Below are 23,226 nucleotides of genomic sequence, written 5' to 3'. Positions count from 1 at the left end.
ATTTTTTATTGTGTCTACATTTAAATGTCAAATTTTTATAATACTATACATTTTAAAAGACCAAACAGATAACTCTAAACTCACGTGTGGCTGCTCTGTAACATCGTTTTCATTTTTGCATTCAAAATTCACATTTCAAGTGTTATATTGGAGGTATAATTGCATATTAGGAGATCAGCTTTCCTCCCACAGTCCAAAGGCATGCAGGTTAGGTGCATTGGCGATTCTAAATTGTCCCTGGTGTGTGTGTGTGCCCTGTGGTGGGCTGGCGCCCTGCCCGGGGTTTGTTTCCTGCCTTGCGCCCTGTGTTGGCTGGGATTGCCTCCAGCAGACCCCCATAACCCTGTAGTTAGGATATAGCGGGTTGGATAATGGATAGATGAATGGAGATCAACTTTCCATTTCTTAACCCTGCAAAAACCCCCCCCCCATCATATCGTTGGAGCAAGTTAGAGTAACTACACCGTTGTAATGAGCATGAAGCAGCACCATCCCTGGATGAGACTACAGCCATCAAGGTCTATAATAACACTAACACTCACTGTAACTGGAATGATTCAGAGACACCATTCAAAACATACATTCACATTTATTGAATGTGGAAGGAACCATGAATCTACAAAGAAAACACAATTGGATACAGGGAGGTTGGGCAAATCACCACCGTTACATGTTCAGACCAGCTTTGTAACCAAGGCTGCTGGGTCTTTAGGGCAGGCCTGCCAGCCGCCAAGTTCCATGCTAACTATGCCTACTGTTTTCAATGAAATGTCAATGTCAATTTATTTGTATAGCACATTTAAAACAACATAGTAATCCTGTGGCCAAAGTGCTTAACAATAATAGAATAAAAGAAAAACAAAACAATTAACATAAAAACATAAATAGAAATAAAATATATGAACATAAAATAAGACACATAATAAATAGAAATAATGTTATATAATAACAAAGAGGAAACCATCAGTATTACTGAAGGTCACGGAATGCAAGTAAATAGAAATGAGTTTTTAATCTCGTTTTGAACAGTTCAATTGTAGATGACTCCTTTATGTGATGAGGTAGAGAGTTCCACAGGTGAGGAGCAGCAGCTGACAAAGTCCTGTCTGTCCCCCTTGGTTTGACACTTGATACGAGGGACAACAAGAGACAACTGAACAGAAGATCTAAATACTCTGGAAGCCTGGTGTAAAACACACAATTCAGATAAATAGGCAGGAGCGAGCTGATGTAAAAATTTAAAAACTAGCAGCAAGATTTTAAAATCAATTTGAAAACTGACAGGCAGCCAGTGTAAAGAAGCTAAAATAGGTTCCATACTTCCTTGCCCAAACCAGAAAGCAAGCGGCAGCATTTTGGACCAACTGTAACCTGTGTATCAGAGATTTGTTAAACCCAGAATACAACGAGTTGCAGTAATCGAGGCGAGAAAAAATAAAAGCAGGAGTAGCTTTCTCAAGATCTTTAGAAGATAAAAAAGGCTTGATCTTACCAAATAGACGAAGTTGGAAATAGCAACTCTTAACTACAGAATTTACTTGATTCCCAAAAGAAAGGTTACTATCAAAGGTAACACCAAGATTACGGACTTGAGGTTTGGAAAAAACAGGGAAAGAGCTGAGAAGTCCAAGACCATCCATCCATCCATCTTCCAACCCGCTGAATCCGAATACAGGGTCACGGGGGTCTGCTGGAGCCAATCCCAGCCAACACAGGGCACAAGGCAGGAACCCAATCCCAGGCAGGGTGCCAACCCACCGCAGGACACACACAAACACACCCACACACCAAGCACACACTAGGGCCAATTTAGAATCACCAATCCACCTAACCTGCATGTCTTTGGATTGTGGGAGGAAACCGAGCGCCGGAGGAAACCCACGCAGACACGGGGAGAACATGCAAACTCCACGCAGGGAGGACCCGGGAAGCGAACCCGGGTCTCCTAACTGCGAGGCAGCAGCGCTAACTGCCGCCCCAAGTTTGGACTTTAGCTGATGGACAAACTATAAGCACCTCCGTTTTATTTTGATTTAGATCAAGAAAATTATTAGCCATCGAGGATCTTAGTTCAAAAAAACAGTTGTGGAGTTGATTTGTTGCAGAGTTGCAGACAGGAATATAAACCTGAGCATCATCAGCATAGCAGTTAAAAAAATGTTACATTTCCTAAAAATCGCTCCAATAGGGTGAAGGTATATAGAGAATAAAATAGGACCCGAAATGGATCCCTGAGAAACACCATATTTGAGAGGAGCAGTAGATGAACAAGAGGAATTAAAAATCACTGAAAAGTGTCTATCAGTTAAATATGACCTGAACCAGTTAAGAGCAGCACCTTTAAGCTCAACAAGATGTTCGAGCCGCATCAGCAATATCTCATGGTCAATGGTGTCAAAGGCAGCAGACAGAATGAAAGAATTGGCAGTGCCTGGAGTCTGTCTTGGCAATGACAAGGCAGAAACCAGTATTGGACAGGACACCAGTCCATCTCAGGGTGATGTACTTACATACATAGCCACACTATACCATATCAGACAAACTTAAGAGATGACACTTAACAAATACTACACATTCAACTTTGGATGAAAGAAAATCAAAATGCCCAGAATCCATAAAAACACAGGGAAATATGCAAAATACACAAATCCAACAGTTGAACCTGTGATTCGCCTCAAAGGTACAGGGTGCCTGAGGAAGAAGCACTAAACACTGTGTCACCATACTGCAGCATACTTTGCTGTAATGTATGCTAAAGTAAATTCTCTTGCTTTGCCAAAGCAGATTTTCTTTTGCATGTAGAGTAAAGTAAGCAAAAATTCTATAGTAAGAATGGCAAGAAAAAGACAAATGAGACAACTGTAATAAAACAATATCCAAAAATATGTAGCATATTTATTGTTTGAACTGCATATTTTGCAGATTATAATTTAAACAATAAAACTACAGTATACAGTGCAACTTTATAATGTACAAAAGTAAATGCATTCAAAGTGCCTTATGCCAAACAAGAATTGTTTGAGGAGCTCTCTGCTAGTAAATCATATTGAATACACAATATATTAAACAAAACATTCTATTGATCTTACAAATGTATTTTTCTTATAAAAAGCCGTATAAGGCTACTAACATACAGTAGATTGCAACTCAGCCTTTGAATATTACAGCTGTTTCTAAAACATGTCTGACTGCTTTACTTTAACACAATTCACATTTAATATAATGTTTTAATGACCTATTTTAATTTCTCAGTAGTCCATGCAGTGCAAAAATGCCTATATATTTTATTTTAGCCGCCAAGAGACATCTGGTTGTTTACTTTAAGTTTCACAGTAAATATTTTCTCAGCATGCAATGCCATGACAAAGACCCAGAACATGCTCAGACCACATGAACGGAGGTATAGAGTCAATCAAGTGCAAAGTGCTGTGCTTAGGCGCAGTTTGGTCAAGTGTTTAATATGAAAGCATCATTCAGATGTGTACATGTACAACCCAGGTTAGCAAATGAGGTCCTGAATAAGCCCTCCATGTAACCTTTCACATAAAGTGCAATTTTGGAGCTGGTGGTAATTCCGAAAAAGTATGATATAAAATTCATTCTAACTAATCCTGATAAATATTTTTTAACAATTCATACATGGGAAATGGCCTAGTTTCATAAACAGTTTACAGTTTTGTTAAAGCATATTTGTGTCTCCATTTCAGTTCACTGATTTTTATTTTATGCACCTGCTTCTCTCCATTAGATTGTATTTCCCAGCCAGCAAAAGATTGTTAACAAACAAATACCAGCAGAATTAACAAAAATGTTCAGCGTGTGGACAGGCTAAATTTTCACTACAAATGCAGCAGATCAATTATCTCATCAACTAACTCTCCCTGTTATTGCTTTTATTCCACAGCAACCATTTCATCTGCTCTTCTCTTGCCTGTCACGCTGCCTTCACTTTTTGCTTTATGGGCTGAGAGCACACATTTCAGTTCCATTTACCTTCTTTAGACTGAGCCTGACCAGACTATGAGGGTCATCTGGCCATTTTACTTTTCTCAGTAAAATAATAAAAGTTATAAAATACAGGAGTATTTAAAAAGAGAAGAAAACTTTCAAACGCGTTATTATTTAGTAACCAAGTATCATATGAACATGTAGTATGCACCATGTTTTTGAGTTACCCTTCATTTTTCTTCTATATTTTGGCCCTTGAGGAACTGAAGAAACATAATGTTTGCCACGTCAGCCATCAACTACATAATACAAAGGATATGGGATGAATCAAAATGGATATGTGTTGCATGGCAAAATGGGGCATATATTGAGCATTAGTAAAACTTAAAAAACAGAGTTCTGTTATACGTTGATTTACACCAAATGTTCATAATCTTAACTACTAGGGGCAGGGAGCAGTTCAGTTTAGGAACTGAAATCCTTCAATGCAAAAGAGTGTACAAAGTGTGTATCATGGAGGTAAGGATTAAATAAATACAGTCATTCTTGCTTAAACGGTACCATAATTTTTTGTTTTTATATACAACATGTGCATCTATACTTGGATATAGAAACCTACTACTATGTCCATTTGGTTATACATTCTGTCTCTATGTTGGATTTTAATATTTAAGAAAAAAAGATCCATTGGAAAACCTGAAAAATCTTTTGAGATTATGATCAAAAATGTAGCTAATGATATATAGTGCATATATACTCCTGATACACCTGGAGTATAAAATTCTGAGGAGCAAACTATAACTTGGTAGAGATGGACATCTCACCCAGCTGATAGTGAGTGTTTTGAGATTTCTTTCCTTTAAAATTGAGTTCATTATACTCTTGGGATATCTCCAATAGAGACTTGCCCTTTGTCTCAGGTAGGAAAAAGGCAACAAAAACAGCAGCCAGAATGCACACAATGCCAAACGGAATGTAGCAGAATACTCCCAGGCCACCCTGCAATGCAAGATATGAGAAAGCAATCATCAGTTTTAAAGTGAAGATTATTTTGTTACGTTTCACACATTCATCACTCGTAATCAATCATCCTGTTGCCTTGAGGCAGAGCCTTTCCTGACATGTAGGTGAGACACAGTTTAAAAAAGCTACTGATAGACTCTATAGCTTGTTTTTGAAGTTCCTCTGACAGGATGAAACATCCTCTTGTGTTTATGATGTTTTGACATCTTCACTCATGCGAATATCTGATGACTGTTTTTACATCGCAGTCCAAACTGAGGTTGAAGGGACCCCACCAAACAGATTGCCAGTACTACAACAGCACCGACAACAATCACGTCTCCCCAAATAATCTCATGAATCAATTTCCTTTCCTTGCGCAGTTCAATACAGGATCTTAGGGCCCCAAATGATCACTGCATAAATATTAAGAAATAACTTTAAGTGGGTTGTTGAATGGACATACATCTCATGGTTCATGAAACTAATAAATAAAACAAGTTGAATTTTGAACTTCTACTAGGGGATTAATAAAGCATATTTAATCTAATATAATGTAAAATGAATTTTAAACGAAATTTAAGTTAAGCTTGTCGCTTCATGTTAGCACACTAGTAGTGCTGCCTTATTACAACTCCAGGGACCTGGGTTAGAGTTGTGGCCCGGTCATTGCTTGCATCACGTTCTCACCATGTTCACATTTTCTGGCTTCCAATACCATTCTAATTACATCCATGTTTGTTTGTTTCACTGGCTACTTGAATGTTGCACAATATGTTTGTTTTCTTAATATGCCTAGAAATGTTCTGTTATCCTGTCCTGGTTTTGTACCCACCATGCATCCAGTTCTGCTTCTTCAAAGTAAATGAGGGTGAAGAAAATGGTTGTTTTGGTTAGTTAAGATTTATAAAGGTAAATGCATTGGACATACTGTATATTACTACTGTATGCTTACGTAAATTAAAAGTATCGAAGAAAGAATGATATTTGAGGCACAAAATTAGTTAAACAGATCTCTGAAAAGAACTGCAAAGTCCATGCCTTAGCTACTTAAATTTAAAAGAATTTTCATTTGGCTGGATTAACAAAAATATCATGGCCAGCCACAATAAAAGTAAAAACTTTGCTCAGTGGGGGACCAGTAATTTAGATTTTAACCTCATTACTACAGGGTCATGGGGGTCTGCTGGAGCCAATCCCAGCCAACACAGGGCCCGAGGCAGAAAACAAACCCCGGGTAGGACACCAGTCCATCGCAGGGTGCACACACACATACACCAAGCACATACTAGGGACAATTGAGAATCGCCAATGCACCTAACCTGCATGTCTTTGGACTGTGGGAGGAAACCGGAGCACCCAGAGGAAACCCATGCAGACACGGGGAGAACATGCAAATTCCACACAGGGAGGACCCGGGAAGTGAACCTTGGTCTCCTAACTGCAAGTTAGCAGTGCTACCCACTGCGCCACCTTGCCACTTAACCTCATTACTAGTCTCAGACAATTTTTTTCAGGCTAAAGTAACATTTTTTTATTGATTTATACTTGCTTCTTTTTAGTTTAGTTAGCTTTTCTTGTGTACACCTTTTGAAATCTTCAAAATATCTGCCACCCTTATGAACAACATATTAAAAGCCCTATTCCACATTCAGAGGAGACAATCAGATATATCAGAACACACTTACCACAATAAAAGGGAAACCCATTCCAATTACAAAAAGCATTGACCAAATCAGGGAGCCACTAATCATATATGCTGCAGGTCGAGCTGCCTGATCAAAAATCTCTGTAGGTAAGAGTCCTGTTACTCCAGCTAAAAAAAAAAATGAATAAAGAAATGGCAGAATGGTGTCTCTTGAAGATTTTGAAGTCATTTCATTATCCCCTTACTACCAAGATCTCCTTAAAGAATAGTCCTCCTACCTGGTCCAATCCCAAAACTTAAAATGTAGGCAAAAATACACACCATACTCATATATGGCATCCAACTGACTTTGTCCTTTAAAATGCAAAAATAAACCAATATTAGTAACTAAATGACAAAAGACTGAAATATATAAGAATATACATACATATACATGAATTACACACAGAAAATATACACACATATACTATTCAAGTTGTAGGACTGACTGGAATTACCCACTTTGTATTGCTTTGGGACTCAAGTTTTTTGCTTGAGAGGAAGCTGCCAGAGCCTCTTAACTTCAGCTCAAGTGTCAGTTCTCCTCACTGGGATTCTCCTTGGAATATAGTTTCTGGGTCTCATCTGGTAAGACTGATCACTCACAGGGAAATGATATCCAGAGATTTCTCCATGATGCACCCTTTAAACACTTGACCAGTAAACAGAAAACCATAACTAAACCATTGGTAACTTTGATGGGCTGTTCACCAAATGTCAACCAAAATGTTGGGTTTATGTGCACCCAAGAAACTAATGGCAAAACATCCCTTGTTACCTGTACAATCTATTGCAAGCACAAGATTCAAGCTGTCTTTGCTCTTGACCGTAACTTCTGCTCTATAACAAGGCCCCTGTTGCCTAGGGTGTGGCTGTAAGAAAGCCTATAGTAACCCATTCTACTTCAAAGGGTAACATATTGTTGGAATGTAAGAATGGAAGACCACCTGTAACATAGTTGGATTTGGGTGCCATGCAAAGTCTGATCTTGCTAAAAAGTACAGTAAGGTGCACACGGAATATAGAGACCATATGTAAAGCAAAGCAACATATTCATCTTGGTGAAGACAGTAGTTGACTGATTATCGACAGCGCAGCAATGCTAGCAAAAAAAGGCCCACTTTGTGTGAAACCTTGAAGACAAACTGCAGTACTGCCCGCATCCATAAGGTGTGACAAAAGGAAAGGAGAATAGCTTCTGAACCAAGGAAGAAAAAGCACATCGAAAATCCTTCCATGTGTGTCACAGAAGGCCAAAAACTGAAAGAACTGAAACAAAGCACTGCCTATACGTGCAATCAACAAGAGACAAACCATACATATACCTACTTTGATTCAAAGAATAATTAATTGCAACTTGGTATTTAGAGTTAGCTAATGTATTCTGGTTATTGGTATTACCGTAACTGAAAAGTAATAACCTCTGTGAAGGATACAAGTTTCTCTTTTTAAATTCATTAGGCAAGTTTACACCACAGAAGAGCTGTGTGTAGAGGGTTAACCAGTGCAGACTAGCTGTGAAGAACTCAATGCCACCGTCATTGTGCAGGCACTAGAAATTTTATAAGCAGCTAAGAACTTATCAATTTAAATGACTGTAAGACCATAATTAGGTCTTAATTTGAAGCTCATACGGAAACAAATTAGGTTCCCTGGGAAATTCTTTAGGTAAGAATTTAGGTAATAGAATTCATAAGTTATGTGCCATTTTCCATAAGAAAGTAAAGATCAGACTAAACTGGCCTAGATTTATGTTTTGTGTTGTTTGTTATTGCCCTACATTGTATATACTTACCTATACCCCTCTTCTATTATTCCTATACAAGTTAAGTTTGGGTTAATTGTTGAAAAATAGCCTATTATAATATCAAAACCACATACACAGAAAATGAAGTTTTTTTTATGTTGAAATTTCATAAATAGCACAGATTTTTTCATAGTCCTGGTGACCTGACTGAAAGGTGAAGCAGAGATCTCACATACACAACAAGGATTACAGACAAAAACTTTTGAAACACACACCTGGAGTGAGAGAGCAACTGTAAAAATAACTGCCCATACTGTCATCATAATATATCCTAAAAGCATCAGCAGACGACGTCCAAGTCTCTCAATAAACAAGTTCTGAAAGAGGAAGAGCAACAAAATTAAATGTGAAGCCTTTATTTCTTAATGGTAAACACAGCATTTATATACTGTATAAAAAAAAAGATTTAATTGCAAAATGGAAAGCAAAAGACAATCAGAAAAGAGTCAAAACCTCAGCACTTATTACAGAACACTAATGGGCATTTTTTGTTTAACCACTGTCCTGTTGTTTGAATTTGCTCCCCTTAGTACAGAGTCACAAGCCAGATCCTATCCTAATGGCAGCTGCCCCAATACAGTGTAGAAGAAGGTGGGCATTACCAATTTTCACAGGGTTACAATGGCACACAAGGCTTTTTTTTTCTGCTAAAAGAGATACAGAAAATCAGGAGCCCCTTCACCATCTGCACTAAAATAAGACACTTATTTGACCAGCTGCTATGTTCTTCATGTCTACTAGTAGACAACATTAGGTCAGCTATGTTTCTGAATTCCAACTTATAACCAAAGATACTGATCAAAGATGAGATAAAATCTCTACAGACTTTTGCCGGACGAAGAGGTAACTGGAAGGACACATGTTTTAAGCTTATAACTTTTACTTTCTCTGATGGACACACTAATGTACCTAAAACATGCATGAACATAAACCTGAAAGTGGATTTTGATCCAAACAGTGGAGGCTATAGCTCCCTAATATCTATTTAGTTTGTAAAAGCTCTTTGGGACTGGAAGCTGGATACACTGGAATCCCTTAAACACCCTAGACAATCACTAACTCTAAAATTCATTCTTTTAAGGCAGGCTTTGTGTCACTGGCTGAATTGGGAGAGAAAAAAGGAAATCTCAGTGCCTAAGCTTTTGTGCCAGAAAGAGTCGTTAAACCACTCCATGGACAGAGAAAAAAGCCTAGTGCAAGCTAAATTCCAGTACAAGTTAAATTCTTCACCTGAACTCAGTACAACAACAAGGCAGGTCTGCGCAGCATTGGACATCTTAATGACTTGGTATTATAAATTATTATAATGTTTGGCTATTCAACATCTGGCCAAAGACCTACGTTTTCTTGTTTTATTGTTACTATGGCAAGTAAACTTCTAGCTTTTACAGGCTTTTGACTAAAAAGGAAATAAAAAAGCACTGAGTCTCAGAGCAAAATAAGTTGCCTCTTCCTCAAGGCTAAAAACTAGTGCAAAGGAGAGCCCACAGTGAGATCATATTAACATAGCTAGAGAGACAACAGAAAAAGAAAAATCTTATAAAAACAAGAAACTCCATAATATCTCTAAATAAACTTATAGCAGCCTCTTTTGTGTTTTACCCATCTGTTTCATATTTCTTGCATCCCATGTTTTATGTCACTATACAATTATTCCATATCTGTATTTCTTGTATTAATCAATGGTCTGCGTTTATCAATACACCTTATTACTCTATTATTTCCAATGGTGTGGGTCACTTAACTTGATATGCAGTAGGTCCAAGAGCCAGAAAATTTCATGTATAGAAAAAGATAAATGGAAGGGAGAATAAAAAGTGGAAGCCTAGTCAATATGCCTTACTAAATTACTGACATTGCTAAAAACAAAGATAATAATTTGTTAATTATCATCAATCAATCTTTTCTTCTTCCCCACAACAGAAACCAACACTGGACAGAACGTCTATCTACTGCAAGGCACACTCACTGTGAGATGACTTAGATCTACAAATTAACATGACAGCATCACTTTGGACTTTGAGAGGAAATCCACACGAGTAACAGAGAATGCAAAATCGGCACCTAAGGCTCTGCAAATGGCAAATGATGCTGGGATTGAAACAGCTCTCATGGGCTGTTTTCTGTGAGTATATCAGCCAGTCAGTCATTCTCCAACCTGCTATATCCTAACACGGGATCACAGGGGTCTGCTGGAGCCAATCCCAGCCAACACAGGGCGCAAGGCAGGAACAAATCCCTGGGCAGGGCGCCAGCCCACCGCAGATGTGTAAATTTGCTTTAAGGCAAAAAATCATCTATTTGGTTGGGTTACAAAACAAACATCCTAAATTTTATTGTCAGAATTGTCTCTGGGATCTGTCTCTCAAATGCTACATGCTTCTATGCATACTTTTCACATGTCTTCTGCCTTACTTTGTATTTCATTTATCAAGCAGTTGCATGACTTGCTGGGCATGTACATTTAAAGCAGGGAGAACCTCTATGTCAGGGCTCTTGCATTTGTTCTGTTGATTTGGGCATAGAAGACAGTTTAGATTTTTGACTTTTGCTTTTGGTTTCCATTTGCTACTGCAGGTAACTTCTTCCTTCTTCTAAGCACATTTTCAGCGGGATTTCAATCTTACAACTTTTTTTTTTCCCCATGGCTACTTTTACAAGTATAAATCACTCTTTTTTTTGTTCACATTTTCTGAAGTGCAGGTAAGTTGTCCATGATTTGTGTTTCTCAGGCTCTCATACACAGACATTGAAGGACTTTATTGGAGGCAAATGGTACATAGTGTCAGGTAGTGCCAAGCCTGAATCACAAAACAGTTCATGTTTTTGTATTTGCATACATTTCTAAGAAACAGTAAAGGTATTTCTACAAATAAAAACTGGTTTAAGGAAGTTTAAATATATGAAATATTTGCTTTTTATGATTGAATATATACTTTTAGAACAATATATAATATCTAGCATGAATATAAAGGAGCACAGGTTAAGGGATCAGCTTAAAGCTCTTACCGCGGTGACTGCCATGAAGAGCTCACAGCCTCCAGTAATCAAGATGTAATACTGAATCTTGTCGCTGGGTATTCCTGCTTTCTGGAATACATAGGATGCATAGAAGTACATCTGAAAAACAAATGTTCAGCTTATTTCTCAAATTTTATAAACTAAAAAAACAATCGACAAAGCAAGAGTTTTAATCATCATCCTTATTGTCCTTTGTGTAGCTTTTTAAAGACACTGTCAAAAATACTGTATGTCATGCAAAATAAGAAAAATTATGAGTTTATTCATGAAATACTTAAGAGTTACTGTTGTCCCTGCACATACAATGGTAATTTAAAAAGATTAAGTTATCAGGATGGATTATACATGAATGCATCCATATAACTGGCCATATAGTCATGCAACTTTTCCAGCAGCAAATAATGCCTGCAGAGTTATGAGTGAGCAACTTTTAAGGGGAAGAACACGTAATCATTAAAGATTAAACAAAGAAACAAAAAAAAAAATACAAAAATAAAAATCAGAATGAAAATTTAAAAGCTTGTTGTTAACTTAAAATGTGAGGAACAAGCAAACTCGCATAGCAGGTTTAGAGAGTGTGACGCTGCTGGGAGTTGGATATGGCCTAACGAGTATACAAAAGAAATGAAAATATATACTAGCAAATATTATTATTCTTTGTGTCATTGTCAACAAACAAGAAATGGCAGACCCTGTGAATGTAGGATGGTATCTTGCAAAAGCAATCATAAGAGAGTTGGGTCAAGGTACTATGGAAGGAAATGTGTAATATGCCACCAAGATACAAGAGGCTAGACAAACTAATCCACATGGAGCATTCTTACCCCTTGGCATAGTCCTCGTGTTACAGAGGAACAGCAGAAGGCAAGTACAACTTCTTCAGGTTAACAAATGGAAAGAGACAGACAACTGGAAGGTGAAAGTTTCCAACCACCTTCCACGAATTGCTGTAAACAAGAAACCAAATATAGAAATTATATAAAGCACACTTAATCCATTAAATGACTCAAGTGGATTTAGCCCAAAATGAATCATGGGATGAGGTTTTAAATTTGCCTCAGCCATTGGAATATTGACTTTAGAGCCGGGAGGTAAGATTACTTTAGGCTCAGCAGCAGCAGAAGGAAAGCCAGAGAATTCAGAGGTGAAATAAAGTACAGTTTTTGGAAGGGGTACAATGGAGAGGCCATCCCACCAGAAAAGACAATAGCCAGTGTAATGAAAGCCTAGAAAGAAAACATGATTTTGATTCTCTTCTGTCTTGTTTCTTTATTACTGTTTGCTCTCGTTTAATACTTTATTCATCCCTACTAGCATGTTTTGGTTTGGATGTTCTTTGTCATTGTTATGGGTGTGGAGGGACACCAAACAAGGCTCTAATATAAGAAAAAAGAGAAACAGAAAATCAAAATGTGCTCCCACCATCACTTTATTAGAGAAACTCACAGAATCATTGCCACAGAGCTGCATGGCACTGCTGATCACAATCACTGTAATGAGCTGATAGCGAACGGTGCGGTCTCTGAACAGCTCCCATGGCCTCATAGCCCGCTCAACTGTAATAGCAGCCTGCTCTTGTTGCATCTCTTCCATCTCCTTGTCTATGTCATTTGTACCTCTCAGCATCTGTAGGGCTACAGAAAGAATCTGAGTTTGCCAAAATCAGAAAACAATGGAAATGCAATATTTAACCATCTCATGCAATTTTCACTTCACACAACCACTGGCAGAATTCCTTTAGGGTAATTCCTTGCTATCTTTAAATATTGTATGCCATTATCTGCTTGTTCTTCTCATAATTGGCCAGTGGGACTATATCTGTGAAAAGCAAATTTCCACTCATGCCACAAATACTTGAATATTCATCACTTATAACTGGTGTGGATGACAACCCAACACGTTTGGAAATGCAGGTATTGACAAAGAGTTTTGGGTAGGAGTCAGGTAGAAATCACCCACTTAATGACTCCACTTACAATAACTGCTATAACCATGACCAAGTAATCAAGGCAGTAACATAAGAAAGGCATTAGAGGGTGGTGAGAGTTCTGCTTCTTTACTAGTACACTAGTGGGCAGTAAGAAGGATCATTAAATTTCATTTGGCACCCTGCCACCTAATGCATTGGGCAGATGCATTTCATATTCTACAGTCTGTTTACAATTACTATAGGCCCTGATGCTTCCTCATCACAGACATGCAAGTTAGAGTTATTGATGAGTTAACCTCAAGAAACTAGCTAAGGAAATTAAAAGCTGCAATTAACCCCAATTTTTCAACTCAAAGTCAAATATTCTGCTCACTGTATGTCCTTCTTTTTGTGCAGTTGTTAGCACTACTACTTCAATGATCCTTGGTCTAAGTCCTGTACCTGTCTGTTCAGAGTAGGCCCTTTCCTTCCATGACTACGTGGGTTTATCTTCTATATTCCCAAAAATGTGTGTGTTATTAGATTACTTCTTGAAATTTTCACTTTTGTGAGAATAGACTCTGCTATGAATGGACAACCCATATTTGCTTCCTGCAATGCATCCAAAGCTCCCAGTGTAGGCTCTGGCCCTTCATGACCCTGCATTGGATTAAGTAGGCATAAGAATATGATGGTTTCTTGTTCTACCGTATTCTACAACATGAAGATAGCTAGAGGGGCTTGCATTATAGAATTTGAATATGCAGGAAGTGGTTACTGTAAAATGGATGCGAATAGACCCTTGTTTGTCTTAATCTCACCTTTTCTGCATGAATGTTTGTCACCTTTGTCAATGAGAAGGTAACGAGGACTTTCAGGTAGCCAAGGCAATGTGGCAAGCTGAAGCAAGGCTGGAATTACATTACTAGAAAGCAGGAAAGGCCAACAGGCTTCACTTCCTAGGATCTCCCTGAAAGAGAGAAAAAATAAATGAGTGCAAATGTAACAAATCTGCAGTGATTCTCTTAAGGATGTGTTCTACCTTAGTACTAACATGCATAGCATTCATTTCAATTTAACAGAAAAAAATGAGTAAAATTATCTTCAAATGACAAGCACGTTATTTTCTATTAAAGAGCAAGCACTGATGTCATCTGGAAATTAAATCCAGAGTAATGGATAACGTGTTGAACTGCAAAGTAAAAAGTTCACCAATTCGGTACCCATCACTCACAGAGTGATTCCATGTAAAATATACTTATGATTTGTAACTTATAGATAAACGCTTGATATAATAAATTAAACAGAAGATCTTTTTATGCATTGTTATACGCACAGTATATTGATTAGTCTCTGTAAAAGCCATGACATATTGGCATAATATTCCACACATACAAAAGATTCTTCATTTATCAAATCATGTTAACAGCTTCCTAAAAATCCAGAAAATATGTTAACAATAAATTAACCTTTACAATGGTCCTTATTCCATACTGAATAAAGTCAATTAAAATAGTAAATGCTGAGAGAGCAGAAATAAGACGATCCTAATATCCTTGCGTCTTAAGCTAGTATTTCAAGTCCTATTCTCCAGTAAATGTTTACATGCTAGACAGAATATGTTTTTTAATTTCTTTTGCGGAATGGCACTGAAGGATATGCATGAAGATATCGATCTTTTACCTAAGCCCAATGATCTGTCCTAACAAGATGCCTAAAGCAGCAAATGGAGCAGATGACAAAGCTGCAGCACCACGCAGCTTCATTGGTGCACTTTCACCCAGATACATGGGCTGAATATTCATACCAACACCTAAATGGGGAAAATGGGTTTTAAAATAAGATTCCATATCAATAAAAAAGAAACATTTACAAAATACAAAAAAAATCTACATTTTTCTAGTTATGAAGGGATTAAACCTTATAGATTCTTCTTCTTCTTCTTTCGGCTGTTCCCGTTAGGGGTTGCTACAGCGGATCATCTTCTTCCATATCTTTCTGTCCTCTGCATCTTGTTCTGTTACACCCATCACCTGCATGTCCTCTCTCACCACATCCATAAACCTTCGCTTAGGCCTTCCTCTTCTCCTCTTGCCTGACAGCTCTATCCATGGCATCCTCCTCCCAATATACCCAGCATCTCTCCTCTGCACATGTCCAGACCAACGAAATCTCACCTGTCTGACTTTGTCTCCCAACCATCCAACTTCAGCTGACCCTCTAATGTCCTCATTTCTAATCCTGTCCATCCTCATCACACCCAATGCAAATCTTAGCATCTTTAACTCTGCCACCTCCAGCTCTGTCTCCTGCTTTCTGGTCAGTGCCAACATCTCCAACCCATATAACTACCATCCTGTAGACTTTCCCTTTCACTCTTGCTGATACCTGTCTGTCACAAATCACTCCTGACACTCTTCTCCACACATTCCATCCTGCCTGCACTATCTTTTTCATCTCTCTTCCACAATCCCCATTACTCTGTACTGATCTCATAGATTAAGACAATTACATTTTCTCTACAGAATATCTATACTTTAAAATCTTTATTTTCAAATCATGCACAAATATTCAAGAATGGATCATGGGTAAGTTTAGTCATGAGACACACAATTTGGGATACAAAAATGAGACGCGTGTCTCCTACAGTACCTGCATTGATTCCACCAAAGAGTCTGGAAATCATGATCATTTCAAATGATTGTGCTTCCTTGCTCATAATCACCAGTGAAGCTGAAATGATTATAAACACGTTGTTGACTAGGAGTGATTTTTTCCTGAAATATACAAAACAAAAAAGTCAAATGTATTTTAAGAAGGGATCAGTGTTATTTCTTCATTATGGACTAACATGATGACATAAAGAATACTACTACTTAATGAAAATAATACAGGGATTTCCAGGTTCAAATAATACTTAATTTAGTAAAAACAGCACAGCACTTTAACTTGGATAAAGGTAAATATATTTTGAACAAAATTAACGTCCATTCACCCACTAATTCATTTTCTAATTTACTGAATCAATTCACAGATGGTCATAACAACACTATTCACAACACTTGAACAAACCCTGGGTGGGGGCGCCTGTCCATCATAAGGCACATTCACAAAGAAATTCAGCAGGATGGCTTATCTGGCTATTAGCCTAGCATGCAGTCAGAGAAAAACCTGTACAGAGCAGGGTGAATGTGCATACTGCCCAGAAACAGTCACTAATGTAAGACTGAAACCATGATGCAAGAGGTGTGAGACAGCACTGCTAACCACTGCATCACCATGCTGTCCAAAAACATTACAGAGGACAATTTAATAATGAAGAGTAGAAAACATTTTTTTGGTTTGCCACTCAAAGTTTTCTTCACTTATAAATAGTATTTAACTCGGCCATCTGGCTTCATTCCATTTGTTCTGCTTTACGTGACGCAACATTCTCACACTGGCTTAAAGCACAGTCTTCTTACTTTAGTGCAGAATCATTTTGAACATTACACTCGCGTTGGCAAATGCAAAAGCGTTTCTTTGGAGTGTGCTGAACTTATAAGTCTGGATCTTATGTTTACACTTCATTATCATCATGGATACAAGCATACCTACCTTCCAAACTGAACTGCCATTGGCCCAGCAATCAGTGCGCCTAAGAGACCTCCCAAGGAATATATTGACACAATGAAGGACCAAATCATCAGAATCAAGGGGCTTTCCAGTGGAGTGCCCCAGCGCTCAAGCCACGTTTCATTAATAAATGTCTGAATATACTGTCACAGAAAGAGAAAGAAAAATTAAGCATGGAAAATAATTTAATTCAATTCATCTTTTATTTTCTCTCTTACTACCACAGGTATAGGAATAGGTGTACAAATAGGAATAATGGACTCACTGCAATGGTGCTAACTTACAGGAAGCTTAGTAGTTCAAGGACTGCAATACCATGGGATTGGTACAGCAGTCTTAGCACTCCTGACTAATATTATAACATACTTGATAATAATTTTGAATAATAACATACTGTACTTCAGCCCTACAACAGAATGGAGCCCTCTCACAAGCTGAAACCAAAAATAAATCCTGTTTATAGTGTAAGCATATCCCAGCAACACTGGGCACATGGAAAGAAGCCATGGGAGATGGGTCATTTTAGCAGATCAATTATTTTTATGATTGGGATACAAATCTGTTTACTTATAGAATATATGGACCAAAGAAATTAAAATAAAACAAACAGGCAGGATTACCCAAACATCCCTTATAGCAGAATAGGCTGCAGCATAGTTGTAGACCGTATACTATACAAAATGTAAAACATGTATATAACCTGTTATTAAAGAAATAAGCTATACCAATAATTAAAGCCAAATGAAAAATATAAAATGTGTAATGCTTGCAAGTGTTGAAATATCTTATCTTACAGTATTATATTCTAGCCTTGTATTATTTACATAATGTATACTTTACAAGACTGTAAAGGTGACCAATGCATGTGAGATATCCATCCATCCATTATCCAACCAGCTACATCCTAACTACATGGTCACAAGGGTCTGCTGGAGCCAATCCCAGTCAACACAGGGCGCAAGGCATGAAACAAACCCCAGGCAGGGCGCCAGCCCACCGCAGGGCACAAGCACACACACACACCAAGCACACACTAGGGACAATTTAGGTTACCCACTGCGCCACCATGCCGCCATGAGACATACATTACAAATATTTACCAAGTTGTGTGTAAACACATAGAGGATTTATTTAAAAAAATGAGACAGAAGTCAGAAAATGTATTACTGGCAGTAAAGATTTAAGGTAAATTTATGGTGATACAGAAACATGCTGATGCCATAATATACTGTCCTAGTCCACAAGGATGGACGAACCATCTGTTAAAAACTTAAACTAAATGTTCAAACAAAAAAAAATAAACTTTATTTCATTTAAATTTATGCAGAGCCATGAATAAAAGGGTTTTCTTCTGTAAAATCGCAAGATGGAAATATAGAGTAATAATGCACTTCATTGATCTTTTGTTATCTCACTGTCTATTAGAGTCATGATACACATTACGAGAACAGCATTATTTTTGTCTTACAGTGGTTGGTGCATTGATAGTCGAAAGGCTGTAGCCATACTGGAATGTCCCACCAATTCCTGCAGCAAAGATGATAAAGATGAGGATTTTACCTTGAAACTGTTAAACAAAGAAGAAGTTGATCTAGAGTTAGATGAATGCAACAAATAAAAACATGTGCAAAAAACAGACTTAATCGCTACCTTTTGAATTTCACTTGAATGGTAAAAAAAGCTTCTAACACTGAAGATGAGAAATAGCTTGCTATGTGAGCTGCTGTTCCATACATTCATTCTTGTTGGTTAAAATGTAGTTTTTCAGAAATGTGCCTTTTTTAAGTCACCGGTTCTTACACTTTGGACATTTTAGCACCTTTTACAGGTTGGATTTAGGTTAGGCAGTCTCAGGAAGGTCTCTGAACGAACCAGGGGGGCACTTCAACCAGAGGAGGCTCAACATTGAGAATTACAGAGAGAGACAGAAATCTGACTTTTCTAGGGTCTTGACAAAATAAAATGGGATAGAAAAGACATGGGGGTATTTTGCCTACAGTGACCACAAGTAACCAAATTCTGCCAGACAGGCTGCTCATGGCTATTTATTGCATATAAAAGAATGCACTAATTAGGGACAGACATATAAAGAGGGAGAATTTTATATTTGTGAAGATGAAAGGAGTAAATATAAAACTTCCAGGCACCTCTGAGGTGATATTTGAATGACCCAGTCTCCAGGTTTATTGAGTGTTAACACACACATATACACAGAATGTGGGTATCACACTTATGTTATCCTTTACTGGAATATTAAGTATAGAAACACAATTTAAAACCAAGTAAAGAAAGGCTTACAAAGCAGAAACTAAATTTTGCAAAAAAAATATATGTACTTGTTAGTTTTTATAATTGTATGTTTAAAAAAATCAGACTTCTTTAAAATACTGGGAGACCCCATTTGTACATATAAAGCAGTTGGCCAATATACTGAGGTTACTAATCGTAGAGTGAGAATAACACCATTATGATGTATGTAAAAATCTTTACTTTCGTTTCATTTTTGGATATAGGCCACTTTTGGAACAGTGCACATTACTGTTAGTAAAAGGCACAAATATTGGAGGAAAATTGAAGGAATAGCAGACACTGAGCAGGAATCGGACAAAAGAAATCAAAAGATCTGTACAGGCAACAGGAATGATAGTTATCAATAGAAGATGGGAGACAATGTACTACAGGAAGCAAATGCTGAAAAGGATTTAGTGGTTTATGTGGATAAAAACTTCTGAATATGTAACCAATGTGCTGAAGCAATTAAAAGGCAAAATGTTAGGTTATACGGCAAAAACTGCAGAAAATAAATTGAGCTATATTATTGTTAAACTACATAATAAACTAGTAAGACCACATCTGGAGGACTGTCTGCTGTTCTGGTCACTGTGCTTCGAGAAAGGCATAGCAGAGAACAGCAGCCAGATGCATCATGGGACTCAAGTACATGTTGTACTCTAAAAGACTCAGGGAGTTAAACCTGCTTAGTATGAAGCCGTGGAGAAGGCGAGGGGACTTAATCCAGGACTTCAAAATCCTCATAGGAATTCATAAAATAGATTCAAAAGAATTCTTTCAGTTTAGGGATGAATCATGAAGGACACTAGTGGAAATTAAAGGGAAGTGCTATTAAGACTGAAACTAGAAACACTTCTTTACACAAGAGTTGTGGAACTCTGGAACAAACAACTGAGACATAGAACTGAAGCAGAAACCTTTCACAAAATTGGGGCTGCTTAGCTATTAGCTAAACAAACAAGCTTGATGAAGTGAATGGTCTCCTCTCATTTGTCATGAGTTTTATGGTCTTATGTCATCAATATGCCGGAAGAATTTGTTAATCTTGTAACTTTATAAACAAATCACAGGTGCAATTATTGTTAAAGATTTACAGATAAATCAGTGTATGTTGTTTTCGAAAGGAACGTGAAGCATACAGTGCATTTTAAGCAGGAATACTTACTTTAGTCATAAACATTTTAAAGTACTGTATCCATCCATCATCCAACCCGCCATATCCTAATTACAGGGTCACGGGTGTCTGCTGGAGCCAACCGCAGCCAACATAGGGCGGAAGGCAGGAATGCCCACCACAGGGCGCGGGCACACACACACACAAAGCACACACCAAGGACAATTTAGAATCGACCGTGCACCTAACCTGCATGCCTTTGGACTGTGGGAGGAAACCGGAGCACCCGGAGGAAACACCAGCAAACACGGGGAGAACATGCAAACTCCACGCTGGGTTGGCCCGGGAAGCGAACCCGGAGCTCCTAAGTAGCTACCCACTTCACCACCCCTTTTAAAGTATTTAACAGGATATATTACCTTATTATGTATACGGATGTTTAAGAATTCAATTTAACAGATACTACTTAATAAAAATGACCAGTCTCCCATAGATCTTGACTTAGAGTAGTGGCAATAAAAGGGTTAAAGAAAATATCCGCATCTTTAGCAGTGACGTCATAGCACTGCCTAGCCATGACAGTGAAGTATATTGGAGATCGAGCGAGATGATACTGATAAATACTGGTACTGTATATAATGCGAGCGAAGTCTCTACCTTCGACTGTTGTAGACTTTAACTTAAATATTTCTAGATATGGACATTCTAGGAAACATACACACACAAAAAAAACAATGTTTTAAAATGTATGTTAAAAGTACGGAGGGTACATCCTCGGTCTTTTCCCCTGTACCTCTGAATTCGGTACGTTGTCCGTCCAGTTATCTTCAATGTCTTCCATCGTGCTTTAGAACGTGCGAAGCTCTCCATATCTGTGTACACCACTTATAAAAAGAGACCTCATTGCATCTTTGGAACTTGGGGTACGAATATGACGCACGTCTTTGGACCGGCACTGTATTCATAAATAGTCGCGGCTTTATATTTCTGGAATGCGAATATCCATTTTCCATTCGGCCTCCACTGAGTGTATCTATGCCTGCTTTCGATGTCCTTGGCACTGAAATTGGACGCCGCAGCAGTAATGCACGAGAGAGCAGCGCCACCTCTGCGCGCTAGTCGGAGCAAGTGGATGTGTAAGCGTGCTCGAGTATGTATCAAGGTATTTCAAACCAGCTCATAAAGATCCACAGAAACTCCAACAGCTCACCAAAAATCACACTCCTCTGTGCACTTACGCTCACTACCGTCTAGTATATTTTGTCACATATTCCCCCTACAATATACACTATCTTTGAACCGCAGAAATATTCACTAAGAAATTCGGCAGACACGGAGAACTTGGAACACTATAGCGTGAAATTATTGTATTTATATTGCGAAAATACGATCAATTTATGTATGATAATTTTAATCCAAAGAATACAATCTTAAAATATAATTGATAGACAGAACTTCATTTGTCCCTGGCGGATATTTGTTTTTTTTTACAGAAGCCCAAGAAACAAATTATAGTATTATGACTAACAAAAAATCATCTACCCCAGAATGAATAAAAATAAAGAAAACATCTGACTTAGCAGTTAAAGTTGCAGTGAAGGATTACATAGGAGCATTGACTCATTATATGTTGACTGAACTACAGTGTACAAATAATTATTTCTATTACTATTTAATCTATACATTTACCACAGTTCTTTAAAAATATGAGAGAGTAAACACATATTAAATGTATTATTCAGTTAGCTGATAATTGAGAATAATTAAAAAGAGACTCGTACCATATGCTTCATGTTTGCAGTCCACCAAAACTCTCTTCACTTCTGTGCCTCAAGTGTATTAGGAAATGTGCAAGTCAATCAGTAATTCAGTTCTTAGGAATTACACAAGAGCAACAATGTTCAGGAAAGAAAAAAAAACTCATTAACCCAATTTATTTCACTATAGCCATGAGGGTTTTTTTTTTTTGTATGTTATCATTTAACAATTTTCTTTTCATTACATTAAAAAATACTGTATACAAAAATCAAATGAAAACCCTTACAGTGAGACCTGGATTCACTTCCCGGGTCCTCCCTGCGTGTTCTCCCCATGTCTGTGTGGGTTTCCTCCGGGTGCTCCAGTTTCCTCCCACAGTCCAAACACATACAGGTTAGGTGCATTGGCTGTCCTAAATTGTCCCTAGTGTGTGTGTGTGTGTGCCCTGCAGTGGGCTGGCATCCTGCTTGGGGTTTGTTTCCTGCCTTGCGCCCCGTGTTGGCTGGGATTGGCTCCAGCAGACCCCCGTGACCCTGTAGTTAGGATATAGCGGGTTGCAAGATGACTAACTGACCCTTACAGCATTTAGTCTCTCAATGATTTCCAGCTTGGGACATTTTTTTGGACCTTATTTTCAGCAGAATGATAGATGTTTAAAGCAACTTTTTGTAACCTGATGGTTTTAGCTAAGTACCTCAGTCTCGAGACCCTAAACTCCGCCTGTTAATTTGTATTCAAATATTCATATGGTCTTACACTAATAACCATCCACTGTTTTACTCAAGCCTGTTCAAAGTACTATGTAAAATACCTCCTGATGTAACCCCAATGATGTGCCCATCCATTACATAGCCCACTTACTCACATAACCACACTAACATGGCACCAATTTACACAGATTTTAACCTAACACGTTGTTGTGATGTTAAAGAAAACAGAGTGTTCAGAAGAAAACCATGCAGAAAAAATGGGATAATGTGCAAAGTCCATATAGACAGATCTTATTATAAAGTAGGTGAATTAACTGGGACACCACATAACCAATGTGAGTTTCAAGTCATGTGCCATGGTCT

The 23,226-nt window shown here is 37.9% G+C and overlaps 1 protein-coding gene across 2 annotated transcripts; it reads right to left on the bottom strand.

Moving 5' to 3' along the window:
* Nucleotides 1-2,875: 2,875 nt before the first annotated feature.
* Nucleotides 2,876-22,246, bottom strand: slc2a11a (solute carrier family 2 member 11a). 2 transcript variants are annotated; one of them, XM_039772115.1, is made up of 12 exons: nt 22,177-22,246; nt 18,458-18,556; nt 16,972-17,132; nt 16,027-16,151; nt 15,058-15,187; nt 14,196-14,344; nt 12,912-13,099; nt 11,454-11,564; nt 8,660-8,761; nt 6,877-6,952; nt 6,639-6,766; nt 2,876-4,947 (listed from the first exon to the last, which is right to left on the bottom strand). In XM_039772115.1, exons 1-12 carry the CDS (start codon nt 22,186-22,188, stop codon nt 4,744-4,746), a joined length of 1,485 nt encoding a protein of 494 aa, XP_039628049.1. In that variant the 5' UTR covers nt 22,189-22,246; the 3' UTR covers nt 2,876-4,743. The 2 variants fall into 2 exon arrangements, with proteins under 2 accessions (XP_039628049.1, XP_039628048.1); XM_039772114.1 differs by lacking the exon at nt 22,177-22,246 and adding an exon at nt 21,189-21,583.
* Between the last annotated feature and the right edge of the window lie 980 nt (nt 22,247-23,226).

Source organism: Polypterus senegalus, chromosome 12, assembly GCF_016835505.1.
Source record: "Polypterus senegalus isolate Bchr_013 chromosome 12, ASM1683550v1, whole genome shotgun sequence".
Classification (NCBI taxonomy): Eukaryota; Metazoa; Chordata; class Cladistia; order Polypteriformes; family Polypteridae; genus Polypterus; species Polypterus senegalus.
This window is presented reverse-complemented; position numbering and strand designations above follow the sequence as displayed.

Coding starts and splice junctions, on each gene's coding strand:
- slc2a11a (XM_039772114.1), bottom strand. CDS start 21,236: ATGGAAGACATTGAAGATAACTGGACGGACAACGTACCGAATTCAGAG. Junction 16,152..16,971: donor ATGGCAGTTCAGTTTGGAAG/GTAGGTATGCTT, acceptor TGTATATTTCAG/GAAAAAATCACTCCTAGTCA. Junction 13,100..14,195: donor CAAACATTCATGCAGAAAAG/GTGAGATTAAGA, acceptor TTCTTTCTGTAG/CCCTACAGATGCTGAGAGGT.